This window comes from Onychostruthus taczanowskii, unplaced genomic scaffold, assembly GCF_017590055.1.
Source record: "Onychostruthus taczanowskii isolate IOZ18803 unplaced genomic scaffold, ASM1759005v1 scaffold21, whole genome shotgun sequence".
Lineage (NCBI taxonomy): Eukaryota > Metazoa > Chordata > Aves > Passeriformes > Passeridae > Onychostruthus > Onychostruthus taczanowskii.
In genome coordinates, this window is record NW_024499351.1 from 4,467,129 (window position 1) to 4,480,642 (window position 13,514).

The window sequence follows — 13,514 nt, forward strand, 5'->3', positions numbered from 1 at the left end:
ATGACTTACAAGCCATGTGGTTCAGAACAAATATCTGCACAATAAAGCAGAACTCTCTGCCATCAGGTTGCATATTTCAAGACATACCTGAGTCATAAAGGTATTATTCACATGCCTTTACCCACGGAAAGAATGCAAAACTGTCTGAATCCTTATTCCTTTCGTAGGAGAATGTGGAAAGCCTTTCTGAAGGCTCAGCAGGATTTAAGTGGGGCCTCTGCCCTCTGCTAGACCTCTGCACTAGTGAGTTTCAGCCTAAAAGCAAAGCACAAGTAGCGTGTTTCATACTGCAGGCCTATTAGATCCACTACAAAGGAAAAGAGCTGCTGCACTGTCAGTATGTCTCTGCAGCCTCTACTCCAACCCATAAAACAAAAGTGCTATTTATATGCAAGTATATAGGTAGCAGTGCAGACAGGAGATATTGTATTCTCTGCCATTGTTCCCATTTTAGACACATGAAGGTGGTAATTGAATTAAAAAAAAAACAACAACAAAAAAACAAAACAAAAAAAAAAACCAAAGCTGGTAATTGAATTTAAAAAAAAAAAAAAAAACAAACAACAAAAAAAAAAAAAACCAAAAAAAAACCCCCCAAAAAAAAACCCCAAAAAAAAAAAAAACCCAAAAAACAAAAAAACCCACCAAACCATAAATGACTACTTTTCTCCCAGTGAAAAGAACAAGATGTGTCAGGGGTTAAGCAGAAGTATTTCGTCCCAGGATCTTGGCAATTACGCCTGGTGAGATTTCATTCTGGGAAAACAGAGTTTATTGTGGTAGCATAAGCAGGCCCTTTCCTCACAATCAAAGCTAGGAATTTTCCCTGCCTGCACTTGCCTGTATGTGGCTGGAATAAGCAAGTGGAGCGAGCTGCTTGTGACTCACCGGCACAACCGGACTCTCCTGTTGCTGCCAGCCTCTGACAGAACTTTTTTCCTGCCTTTGCACCTGGGCTCTCCCTTTCCCAAGCTGTTGTAGGCAGTGAGGCTCCTGACTTGAAAGAAATGCTGAGAGCCAGAGTGACATTGCTAAATCGCCCAAAGGAATTGCTCAGAGCAGGGAGGCATGTTAGCATTGCTTGTCAAAGCTGCTGCTTCTCTGAGTCTCTTAGTGCTCTCTGTGTGTGTGAAGAAAAAGGTGAGAAGAAATGAGAAGTTGTGGGGAGGAAAAAAAAATAAAAAAAGCACTGCACCAGAATTTCACCACTGTTTTACAGACAAGAATAAAAAGTCCTTGCTTGGGGGATTTATAGCCAAAATGAGTCTAATATCACAGGGCTTGGCTGCCCTGATTGAGTGCTTTGCAAATTACTCACATGAGCAGCCCCACTGACTCGTCTGAAGGATTCTTCCACGTGCAGTCTGGCTCACAGTGAGTAGTGACAGCAAACTGCAAGAGGAAAGGCATGACAAGGGAGAAATTGCTCTAAGGCAACATTATTTACTGCTTCCCTCCCTCCTAAAAAGAGTCAGGTGTTTTGACTATTTCATTCATTGACTTCACCTTTATTTTAAACCAGGTGCTTGCCAGAGTGGAAATAATTCATTTCAAGGTTCCTTCACACAGGGAAGTCTGAAGACAAATCCGCAGCAGGTGAAAGTCCTACTTCATAAATATAACTTATTATTATCATTGTGAGGCACATGACAACTACTAAAGCACAGTTGTTTACTCCACCAAGATAAAATTTTGGAAGAGTCTTGACTGAGGAGGTAAATTCTCCACCTTCCACTACACTGCTGTTGGCCCAAAGTCTTTGGTTGCTAGCTGTCTTGTGGTTGACTGTGACCAGGGATAAACTGGTTAATGCTGGATTTTGCTGAGGTTAGTGATGTAGCTGATGAAGTGATTTTGATTTATATCTGCCTGCTAACCCTGGTTCTTTCTTGAAAAACCCAAAGCTGTCACTCACAAATGGCATCTATCTCTCTCCTTCCAAAGCAAATTGAAAGCTCACTGAAAAATTTCCATCCTGAATGTAACCATTCACAACTACAGGCCTGAAGCTGCAAAAACTGTTGTTCTTGCTTCAGAGTTAATTATTTTAAGGCATTTCATTTTCAAAAATTGTATGTTATGCTGAACAACGTGAACCTCGCATGATTGCAGAGCAGATCTCACTCCTGCCAACCAGGTTTTCAATATAATCCCATTTTTTTCTTGTCCTCCCAGGTCTCAAGCACTGCCAGTGCTCCCCACTTCTACATTTCACTGGTGAAGAGACAAAGCAGCGCTGTTTCCTGCAACTGCATCTCTGTCCCTTTGCCTCTCCTTGGACTTGCCAACTGTGAAAAATGGGAATGCAGCTCCATCCATCCCCAGTGAGCCTGTGGGACTCAGATTGTTATAAACACAATCATAGAATACCAGGGATTGCAAAGACCATCTAGTCCAACCTTTCTTGGTAAAAGCAGTGTCTGCAATGGGCTAGTACGCTGTGCAGCTGAACCTTAGCATCCAAAACTGGAGAATCCACCATCTCTCTGGGGAGGTTATTCCAATGGCTGCTGTCCTCCTTATAAAAAAACTTCTTGTGCCCAACCAGAATCTTCCCAGGAGTAACTTGGTGCCCATCATTTCTTGAGATGACCCTCCCTTGAGACAGCACTGCTGATAGGTACGCTCTGAGGTGATCTGCTCTGAGACTAGGACTCAGCTGGCCTGCGGGATTCTGGAAACGATATCGTGGGTCGGACTCAGTAAGAAGTCAAAGGTATTTTGTTTTGCTCTCATGCTTTATTCTTAAGTACATTCAAGATCGTGAGACACTTTGACATTGTGATGGTACTGGAGTGCACTCAGCATTGTACTGCTCGAGCACTCCACAAACTCAAATGTGGCCATCCACAGCTTACCCTCTGCTGGGGTTCTCCTGTTAACCTCATTTCACTGACAGGAAACTGAGGGACAAAGGTTCAGAGCAAGAGCACCAAAGGTACTTGAGTAAAGAGTAGCTTTCATCATGGGTGGCTGGGGAATGCAAAAGGCAAAGTTACAGCCACACATGCTGCGCATGTGAAGACAGGGAGAAACGCTGAGAGAGACGGACCCCAGCAGCCAAGCTGCCCAGCTGGCTCCTGTGGCTGTGGTAGCAGGATGGGGGATTTACTGACCAGTGCTTTCCCTCTGCACTCAGGTAGCTATATGGTCTCTGGGTACCAGGGGTTTTCTTTCTGGATGATGTTGTCACTGGAAACTGACAAAAGAAGGTAAGGCAGTGGTGTGCTTTCTGGAAGACCACAAAAAAGATTCTTTTGATGAAAACCTCAGTGACCACTCTCCGTATCTTGACACATCACTTAAAGTTATGGTGGTACTTTGTGGATTTGGCTGCAGAGGACTTGCCCAAAACTGCACAAATCATCAGCAATGAAAGAGGCATCTGAAACCCAGGCATTCCAAACATTAGATTTGTGCCCTCAATATCGAAATAGCTCTCTTCCATCTGCTTGGACTCACGTGTAGCTAAAACAGGCTTTCTAAATAATGTCACATTTGATCATCCTGGTCTAGACCTTAAGTCTAGATCTACCAAGAATGACCTGTGCCACCTCACCATCCTAACGAAGGGAGAATTCATCTATGAAATGCAAGACAGCACAGAAAGGGGCAGGGCAGAACCTTAGAATAAAAGAACAAGAAATTCAAATTAGGCTGAAGAAGGGAAAAATTTCCAACAGAGAAATTAACAAGCTTGCTTAAGATAACAGGGAGATATGGTAAACCAGTTCTGCAAGGACTGAGATAATTTCAATTTTCATCACTTAAAATTCCAGCCTACAGTCTCTGATGAACTTCTTGTCAACACAGTATGGGCTTGACAGCGCTGCTCTTGTTTAGGGTTGTTTTCTCTTCTTGGCTCATATAAAGTCCAGAGTAATTTTCAGTCATCTGTTCAGGACAGGGTTCAAAGCTCTGATATTATTGTTATTCTTTATCTTCTTTCAGTCCACATTGGTATACATTTCCTATTTTCTCTCAGAAACAAAGCTGAAGATCTACTTCATTCATTGCCTTTCAGAGAAAGAATCAAAATTGTCTCATCACTAAGGTTATACAGAAAAAGTCACACAAGGGCATGCAAGTAATGGCCTTGTGGCCCCCTCAGCAGTGCTGGATCCACTATTCATGGAAGATCATGAAAATGATCCAGAGATTAACTAGAGTAGTATGCTTGTGAAGGTCTCCAGATTGCACCCATGTTAAAAACAGGAGTGGAGTTTGCCACAGCAATTAACATTCAGTAACATTTCTGAACTGGTAGCAACGTTTGAACTTTCAGTGGTTAGCAGATAGGCTAACAAATAAACTGTGCTCCCTGCATCACAAATTTACAATGTTTTACTCAATATCTGAGGTCAAGACCTTAAAAAGGCTGTGCTCTATGAAAAGGCACATACCTAGGAGGGATCTGCAGTAATCTCATCATTTCACTACTCTGAACTGCACAAGGTAGTCTCAGTTTCATGAAAACCTTGTCTGGAAATCAAATAAATTGCAAAGGTGTAGACAACTAACAAGATAAATATTACACTAACATTTTATTGTGAGTTGCTAATACACACAACACAGTGAGACTCTAAAACAGTGATCCCAGTATCTTTATCATATATTAACACATTTCCCATAATACTCCTGCTCACTCAACCTGCCTTTTTACTGAAGTAACTTCAATTAAAAACAAATCCCTTTAAAACACTACTCCAGGAGGTACAGACTGATATATTTGTCATGATATTAAGAAGACCTGGATACAAAATACAGGGCTTCATTTTCACATGAGTATGAAAGCAAACCAGAATCAACACTGAACACTTGTTTGCTCAATGACTGACCTATGGCAGGAGGACCTGGGAACGTCCTTAACCTTCAGCAAGTTAATAAACCATCTGCTTAATAAAGGTCACCCTCAGTGAACTGAAAATCTACAGAATTCATTCTGAAAAGGTCCCACAAACAAAAATATTTTTTTTTATGCTTAGCCTCTTGTCTGTATAAGGTGCTTAAAAATACATGAACTTTAGAGAAAACACCTTCATTTACTGATAAGTTGCTGAAATGATGCAGTCTTGGTGTGTGCAATTAGTTGATATTTTTTTTCCTTGAACCTCACGTCTGAATTTATCTAGTTTACTTTTCAAAGTAGTAACCTTATTTATTGCTGAAGATGAAAACACTGAAAATGCTGTGAAATTAAAGACAAATATATGCTATGCTACTTTGTGAAAAAAACCCCCACCTTCCTTGGGAGTTACTGATTATTAGTCATTGTTAATTTTTAGAGTTCAACTCAACAGGAACTGGCTGTCAGTTTTGTACTTTTAACTGTTTGAGAACTTCACAGGGTCACCAAAAAACAGTTGGACTAAGTCTCTTTTTACTTCTGCTGGTAGACGTGAATGCCAACATGGAAGAGTAATTTCTGACACTGCACTTTGTACTCTTTTCTGTCAAAGTCTCTCATTATTTTGACACAGATAATGGCTAAGTTTGTACTGTCTCAAGGCAACTACAACAAGGAGCCATCTAGTAGTGTCAGGCCATCCCCCATAAACATACCAAAACACACAGACAGTGCTGGTAGAATGGTGACAGTCTGTTGATAAAAAATTTCGAAACTCCACATCTAGCTTTAACTTGCAGACCTATAAATGCAATTCCTAACATGAACGTGACCATAAACAAGTATCACTGCCTTGGTGCAAGAGGTAAGAAAGGTCAAGACAATTCTGCTCTCTAGGGATCCAGATGGATGAAGGAGGGGGTTTCAAGAGTGCAGCCAGAGACAGCACAGAAGGTGAGGCTGTGCCCACACTCCAGGCCAGGAATACAGGGTACAGGCAGACAAAGGCTGCTTTACCTGCTCGAGCAGCACATGCCAAACAGCATCCCTACATTCTGTGAACTTCTAAGACTATTAGCTCAGATACAACTATATGCCACTACTTTGGTGAAACTCATGATACAAAGTGTCTTCAAAGACAAATTATGCCAAATTTTTCATCCTTGATAAGTGCAGAAGTGTACCTGAACACTGGTGTTTAGCCTCCTCTCCCCTACTCTACCACACTTCTAAAGATGCCACACTTAAACTTATCCACTTCATTTACTTCTGAAGCAAACTTTTTTTTTTTTCATTTATTTAAGCAGCGTAAAAGAGAAGGAATTTTTAGCAAAGAATACCTTGGTAAAGAAATTGTCCTTAACTAAAACTAAGTATCATCACACAAATATTAAGGAAAATATAGAACACCACAATCTAGTTCTACGAAGTGTGTTTCTTGCTAGGTTCACAGTAGGCGGGGTGGCAGACATCTTCATTTTCTACAGTAATCAGAAACTATGCCCCAAACAAGTGTGTTAAAGTAGTACTTCTTTCTTATTTGCTCTGATCAATTTAACAATTATACTTCCAAAGTACAATATCCCCAAAATCATGTGGTTATCATTGCAAAATTCCTAGAACTGATGCATCTACAAATCCATATGCAAAATGCGTATTGCATGTTTATGATATATAATGCATACTTCCTTCATTTACAGTTACAAACAACATATGCAAGAAGAAACTGCTAAGCAAAATATATCCTGATAATCAGACGACCATGAAAGTTTAAGCCTGTTCAACAACTGACCTCTTTCGTAACACTGCTAGAAGCATTAATGAAAATTTAAGTGTGAAAAATGTACATTCTTTATTCTGTGGCTTAGATACAGAATAAAATTTAACTTTTCAGAAAATAAAACTATAGCTACAACTTTGAGAGCTGTCAGTTTTCTTTTGAGGATAAAGTACATGCACTTTTTCCAGTTACTTTATTGCACATAATGTACAGTCATAAATGGTGTTTATTTACATGTGTTTTGGCAATGTCCATGTTTGCTTTTCCCCTCAGAATACATTATTTTGCACAAACAAAACCTTAAATGTTTCATACAAACTGCTATAATACAAGTCAAAGCATATATACGTATATATGTCGCTTTATTGTTGCTGTATTTTCAATTAATTCTACTAAGAGTTTCAGATCTCAGTTAATCTTTGCCTTGGGAGGCAGACTCCTCCCAGTTAGTCTGTTGTCAAAGACGGACACCCGAATTGCAGGCACCAAGAAATTAGGACTGCAGCCTGCTGTGCCTAAGCCCCAGCCCCTATGCACCACCTGCAATTAGTGCGCAGGCACAGAGAAGGAAGAGCACTGTACTTTCGTTAACCAGTTTGATTCAACATTGATTACCACGTGTTAATGTTATGGGTCATGTGTTATTTGGACAGTATTCCATTAACGGTGTTTTAGAAAAATGTATCAAACATATTAAAACAAAACAGAAATTCCCGTGACAGTTATGTACTTCCAGCCCTAGGAATGTGTTACTCAGATTCCATTCTGCATAATGTGCTATTTCTGATAACTGGTATTTTTATCCAGACACAAGGAACTCAAGTTTCATATACTCATAAGTATGTTTCCCCCAAGTTAATTTCTTAATGGATGGTAACACACTTCAATGTTTCCCTGCATTTTCAGGGCAGAAAACCTTTTAGTGGTCCCCCTCATGGAGTACAACCTGGCAATAAACATTTTGCTACATGTAGTAACAGTTTTAAAAGGTATGTTCAAATAAAAGATCAGTATTGTCAGTATACTGAACATATGCTCGTTAAAAATATCTTAAGGATGTTCTTGAAAGGCACTTTATAACAGGCACAAAAATACTCTTGAAGAAACCAAATTTGTAATTTGGTACAACACTTAAGATGTGAACAGCATTGCTCAGATTCTGCTTTGAAAGTCTAGATTATATTTTTGTTTATATTCTCACCTACAAAAAAAAAAAATAAATTTACCCTAAGATAAAACCCACTTTATTGGATCAAAGAGCAATTACCTAATTGTCTTGAATGTATGATCTTTCAAACATTAAGACAATTTAATCTCAGAATGATAAGAAAAAGAAGCTAACTTCATTGATTTAGCAATATTGAAGTCATCCTCAAATTCGGTGATAAAAACAGTTCGTACCTTTCCTGTAAGCAGGCAAAGTATAAAATAGTTAAATTTTCAGACAGGCACTCAGGTAAATTGAGAAATACCTTTGGTGGGCAACAATAATGAATATATTATTTTTATTTTAGTTTTCCTACTTTTTTCTGTCCTTTAGCTTTAAAATACTACAAAATTTACAGCAACTTCGACTACTGCATATACTGAAGAATGAGATGAAAATGCACTGTGGACAAAGTATAACAGTAGTTAACATCTATTGATAAAAACTCAAAATAATAAAAATATTACAGAAAAGCAGTAGTTCTGGAAATAGAAGTATTCTTCAATAGAAAACATTAAAGTTTTTTTCCATCTGAATAGTTTCACCTATACTGGACAGAGTACTTCATCAAACTACATATGCACCTCTGATAAAATTCTTTAAGAGTATAAATTATTTGCTCTGTAATGACACTTGTTCCATTATCCAGTCAAAAGGTCCTGATACTATCTGTTATAAATATCTAATATTTTTATCATCTGCCTGTGGCTGAGTTTTAGGACAGCAATATGATCTGTTTAATTAAAAAAGAAAATTCTGCACAAGTGAAACTATTCAGAATGAATTAGTACTTCATCTCTACCTAAAATTTTTCTAAAACAAAGAACTACGTGCCATTAGAAAACTAACAAATGTCATCAAAACTAGACTATTTTTCTCCATAAAATAAAGATGCATAAAATTTTAATTACTAGCAATACTGTGAGAACTCTATTTAAAAAGGTTTATATTGCATGTATTTCAAGATAAATAGTTTGAAATGTCATAAATTAAAGGAGGAATTTGAACAGATGCAGTTTCCTCATCTGAATTTTTACTATCTACAGGAAAAAAATGGACTTTCAGGAAGAAAACTGTTGACATCTGAAAAGTTACCTACATTGAGGATCTCCCTCAACATTAGTGGTAATTACTGCCCACTTGGTTACAAATGCAGAACTACCTGGGAAATGTAAAGGAGCCTCACAGCGTAGTTCTAAGAAAGGGGAAGCATATCTGTAAAAATATTTGCATAGATGTACATTCAAAACAGCATTTCCACCATTTCAATTCCCTGCATTCATGTTGCTCCAGTCATCCACAGGGATAAAGATCACATAAAGGCAGCTCTGGAATTTGAAATGGATGTTGCTTGGCAATTTAGTGAAACGTGTATTTTTGTACTTTCTGCAGTCACTAGGAAAAGATTCAGTTTGACCTTTGGCTTACAGAAGTTGTACTTCCCTGAGCAAGGCAATACTGATAGGCTACAGCAGAAGTACCAAAAATAAAGTTATTTGAAACAGCGTGGTATAAATAAGGCACTTTTGCCAAAGGAAAGCCCCAGGTTTTGTGTATCAATGTACAGCAATTCTATCCAGAAATATTCTGTGCTTAGAAACGTCACATGATGCAACAGTGAATCAGGTGCCAAAACCAACAAATCACAAATTACTGTGCGATTAACTGCAACCTCTGAATGGTTCAACAAAGAATCAAACTGGTTTCTGTACACCGTCATGATTTACCAATACACTGGCATCTTTTGCTCTTTTGCTGTGAGCCAACAAGAATTATTTTAGAGAAAGAAAAAGAAAAGTGTGGAATTAGTAATGCAGATGCTGAAAGGCAAGTGGCAAGACTCTACAAGAAGAATGCCTCAAAAATGCTACTTTGTTCCCATTTCTACTGGCACCTATTCCCCAAGGTAAAAGGCCAGAATGACCAAAGCCAACTTAATAGTAGTGTGCAGAATGTCAGCTGACAAACAACATAAAAACAAGTCACGTTGTGTTATCTGTGGTCACGTTCTTCAGGGTTAGTCCAGTAACTCAACTTTACATTCTTCCGTCTTTATTTGTTTATTTTAATTAAACATGTAATGGTTAATAAACAGACATAATCCAGAGTTAGTAGGTTGGTATTATAACATTTATTAAAATAATGCTATGGGTTAATAGAAACAGCAAAGAACCAAAGAATTAAAATGCAAGCTATGTAAAAACCCAACTAAAACCCAAATATGTCTAATGTATTCATCCAGTAGCTAACTAAAAGCCCAAGAAAGACAACACTCCCAATATAATAAAGTACTGCAAAACAATTGGCAATTTTTCAGTTATCAAAATCGTGGGTTTTGCATTTTGTATCCTTTTTTCTCAATCAGGAAAAAAATTCTTTTGAATGTTATATAACATACATATAAAACAAGATAGAAAAATACATTATAAACTTGTAACAATGGCTGTAAATACATTATCTTACATGTTTCTCATAGGCAATAGGTTGGTTATGGTACATACATAGCATGAAACTACTAAGATAATAAAGAATAGACAAATACATGTCATCTGTACGGTTACATACAAGCGACACTCCCATCTACCCACTCTAAAAAAATTACATAATACTGTCAGAAAGAAGTCTTAAAACTACTTATTTTAATAAAGAAAAAGTCATTAAAGAATGATAATACTGAGAACCAAGGCATTCAGAGATTTCAAAAGTCATGCTTTTTTTAAGCTGATCCAAAATTTTGTCAACTAAGTTTTCAGAAGTTTGTTCAGAGCAAACATTACTTTCACATGTCACACATCTATTCCATACACTTCCCCTCCCCCCCAGTAAAAGACCTTTGATAAATGTTTAAAATGTCCAGGTTTTATCATAGTTGAGATGAAACTGGATCAAATACTGGTATTGTTTTAGCAAATCTCTCTTCAAATGTTCGAGTGTCGCAAGTTTATTCAACCAACCAACCAAAATAAAATCAAAATGGCACAGCATATATTGTAAATAAAATCAACACAACTTTATGTGTAACAGGAAGACAAAGCTGGTGGCACAATAAACAAAAATCTAGCTGAATACGAAAGGATGAATGTCTATTGCATAGTAAATAAACTGATAATTATTTCCAGGTGAGACAAGATGTTAGATGAGGTCACCATGCAGGTGCTTAAAAATGTAAGCCCTCTTAGCTTACAATTGACCTTTCATTTGGAAGCTGTGAAGATTTGCAGGAGGAGAATAAGTTGACAAGAGGGGAGTAAAATTATCACCTGATATTTGCCAAGTTTAGTACTGAGCCCCACAATGTAACACTTAATGTTTTTGAGAATACTGTGCGTTCAGCAGCTTCAGCTCTTGCAATTGCCCAGCTATTCAAACCTCATGTGGAAACAAGGGTTAAAAATAAGGTATAGCTGGACTTCAAATGGCTGAAGTCCCTCTCCTGCTTATCTTTTCAAGAAAAGCCAATGGGCCAGATCTAACAATAGTCAAAGACGAGCTGAAAAGTAAGTAATTTCCGTGCTGTTTGCCACTGCAGGAGCTGTTTGTGGAAACTGGGGATGTGCTCAGTCACTGACTGAAAACTCACTAAGCACTTTCAGTTTCGTTACCTGCAGAACATCCATTTTCTGGGTGATGCCGAAGCCTACTACAGTTGATGTAATATTTATTTCAACCAGAATCAAGAAAACTCCTCTCCATCCCTGAACAAAAATGACGTAACTTCCAGCTCTACAAACATTTGTCAGCTAATAATCTCCTTTAGCATGAGACAGTCTGTATCACAGAACCCTTTGGTTTACGTTGCACAAGTACGGCAGTTGCTATGATTTAAAAAGTAGAGTGGCTGAAATAATAATGGGCTGGTTTGATGAAAACTTAGCAAATACTTCACTTAATGAGATTTTGGCAAAGTCACATCACACTTGTATGGCAAAAATCAGGTAATTAATATGGTCAACTCATCATTTGTCTTCCCTCACAGCTTCTTTCACATACTGGGCGACTGAGTGGCATGCAGTAACTTGTCTGAGGGAGAAGCTGATTATACAAGACATTTGACTAAATGACCATGAAGAAAATAAGGCACTTCCTTTTCTTTAGACTTATTCCAATACTTAAAAAATAAAAAAGAAAGACTAAAAGGCTCTTTTGGTCTTTTGTTTCTTGACAACCACCAGAAAAAATCATTTAATGAAATAAAGGGTTTCTTTGTTCTTTTTTTCTTTTTTTTATAACACTTGAAAGTATAAAATGCTACATTTCCAAAAATATATTTTTTTTCTGCACCAGCACCCTTGTATAGTAAAAGTATCTACTTTTTTGTTCATTTTGTTTCAATGCACTACACTTTATCTACATTTCATTACATGTATACAGCAAATAGGCAAGCATGGCTTTTACATCCTTAATGAAATTTTTTCTATACAGGGAGGTTTAAAAAAAATATTTGAACAGTTTGCCCAGTAATGTGACACATAATGCATGTACCTTGTTCTCATGTAATCTTCCAAGGAGATTAAAATATGGTTAAAACAATTTAAACTTGTATTTCGCTTCAATAGTGTTGCTGTTTTGTTCTCTGCATTAATGTAGTTCTGCAAAGTCATCATAATCTGCATTTCATGGCACACTTTCCTTTAAAACGTCCAATTTGGCAGGCAATAGAAAAAAGGCTGCAACATCTGCCCTTTGAGGGCACTGGTAGTGACTAAACAGCATATCAAATTTTGAATACTTTTTGGAATCCCTTCCCCAATGACATCCCTGACCAAAGGTTCATGCATGATGCATCATCACACAGTACATTCAGAGAGAGCTTTGACTTTTTTTTTTTCTTTTTTTTTTATTTTTTTTTTTTTTCTGAGAAGAAAAATATTCCTAGAAGTCTCTCACAGTAACTGCCTCTGTCATCGGGTAGTTAAGGGACATCTGTCTCCATCTCGTGCGAGGCCTCCTTACCGTTCGCTTGGGGCGGGACAATAGAGGATGATCAGTGCGGAGGGATGAGTTGGACCTTATTGCTTTACTACTATTCAGTGCAGGTTCTAGAACCACTTTCACCCAAACAGGAGAACAACAAAAAGCGGAGTTGGAGGACAACAATTTCTTTGTCTGTTTTGTTAGATGGTAAGACGAACGGACAAGTGCCCCAGCTCGCTGCACTGAAGACAGGCAAGCAAAGGCGTTTACCAGTTAACTGATCAGCAGGCAGGCATGGTCAGGTCATCATTGGGTGAAGAGTTCAGAGGTCAGAAGGTCATAGGTTAGTTGCCGGTGGCGGCTGGGTGGTTAGAAACAAAAATAAAAAAAAAAATAAAAAATAAAAACAAAAACAAAAAAAAAAAAAAAAAGAAAGAAAAGATAGAGAAGAGATTAGTTCCAGCTAGTGACGGCTTAATGACAACATGAAAACTAATCACAACTAATAAAAAAAACAAGCATGTTTAATTCTGACATACTGATCGACACCATCTACAGAATGCAATAAAATCATGACAGCCCTCCATCATGATTTGGACACGTGAAGGAGAAGCCCACTCCCACAAAACTGGTTAACAGGAGAAATAGAGATAAAATATGACTAACGACTAATGGTTAGTAGCAGTCGATGAAGGAAATTGGAAAACAAAAAAACGATGAACAGTTTCTGAACTGGGTAGAAGATTTCTGGAACAACAGTCAGTGCA

The 13,514-nt window shown here is 37.8% G+C and overlaps 1 protein-coding gene and 1 long non-coding RNA gene across 6 annotated transcripts in view; one reads left to right on the top strand and one right to left on the bottom strand.

Annotated features, from left to right (window-relative positions):
• Positions 1–1,525: 1,525 nt before the first annotated feature.
• On the top strand, positions 1,526–11,773 carry LOC121335757. The gene is made up of 2 exons (XR_005952633.1): positions 1,526–1,596; positions 2,176–11,773. It is a non-coding gene; the product is annotated as an uncharacterized LOC121335757 (long non-coding RNA).
• A 1,146-nt stretch (positions 11,774–12,919) lies between these two features.
• Positions 12,920–13,514, bottom strand: part of QKI (QKI, KH domain containing RNA binding) — a 142,656-nt gene continuing 142,061 nt past the window's right edge. For all 5 annotated transcript variants that reach the window (XM_041404187.1, XM_041404185.1, XM_041404184.1 and 2 more), the window contains one exon: positions 12,920–13,108. In XM_041404187.1, coding sequence (XP_041260121.1) covers positions 13,092–13,108 — 17 coding nt within the window. In that variant the 3' untranslated portion in view covers positions 12,920–13,091. The remainder of the gene's footprint in view (positions 13,109–13,514) is intronic.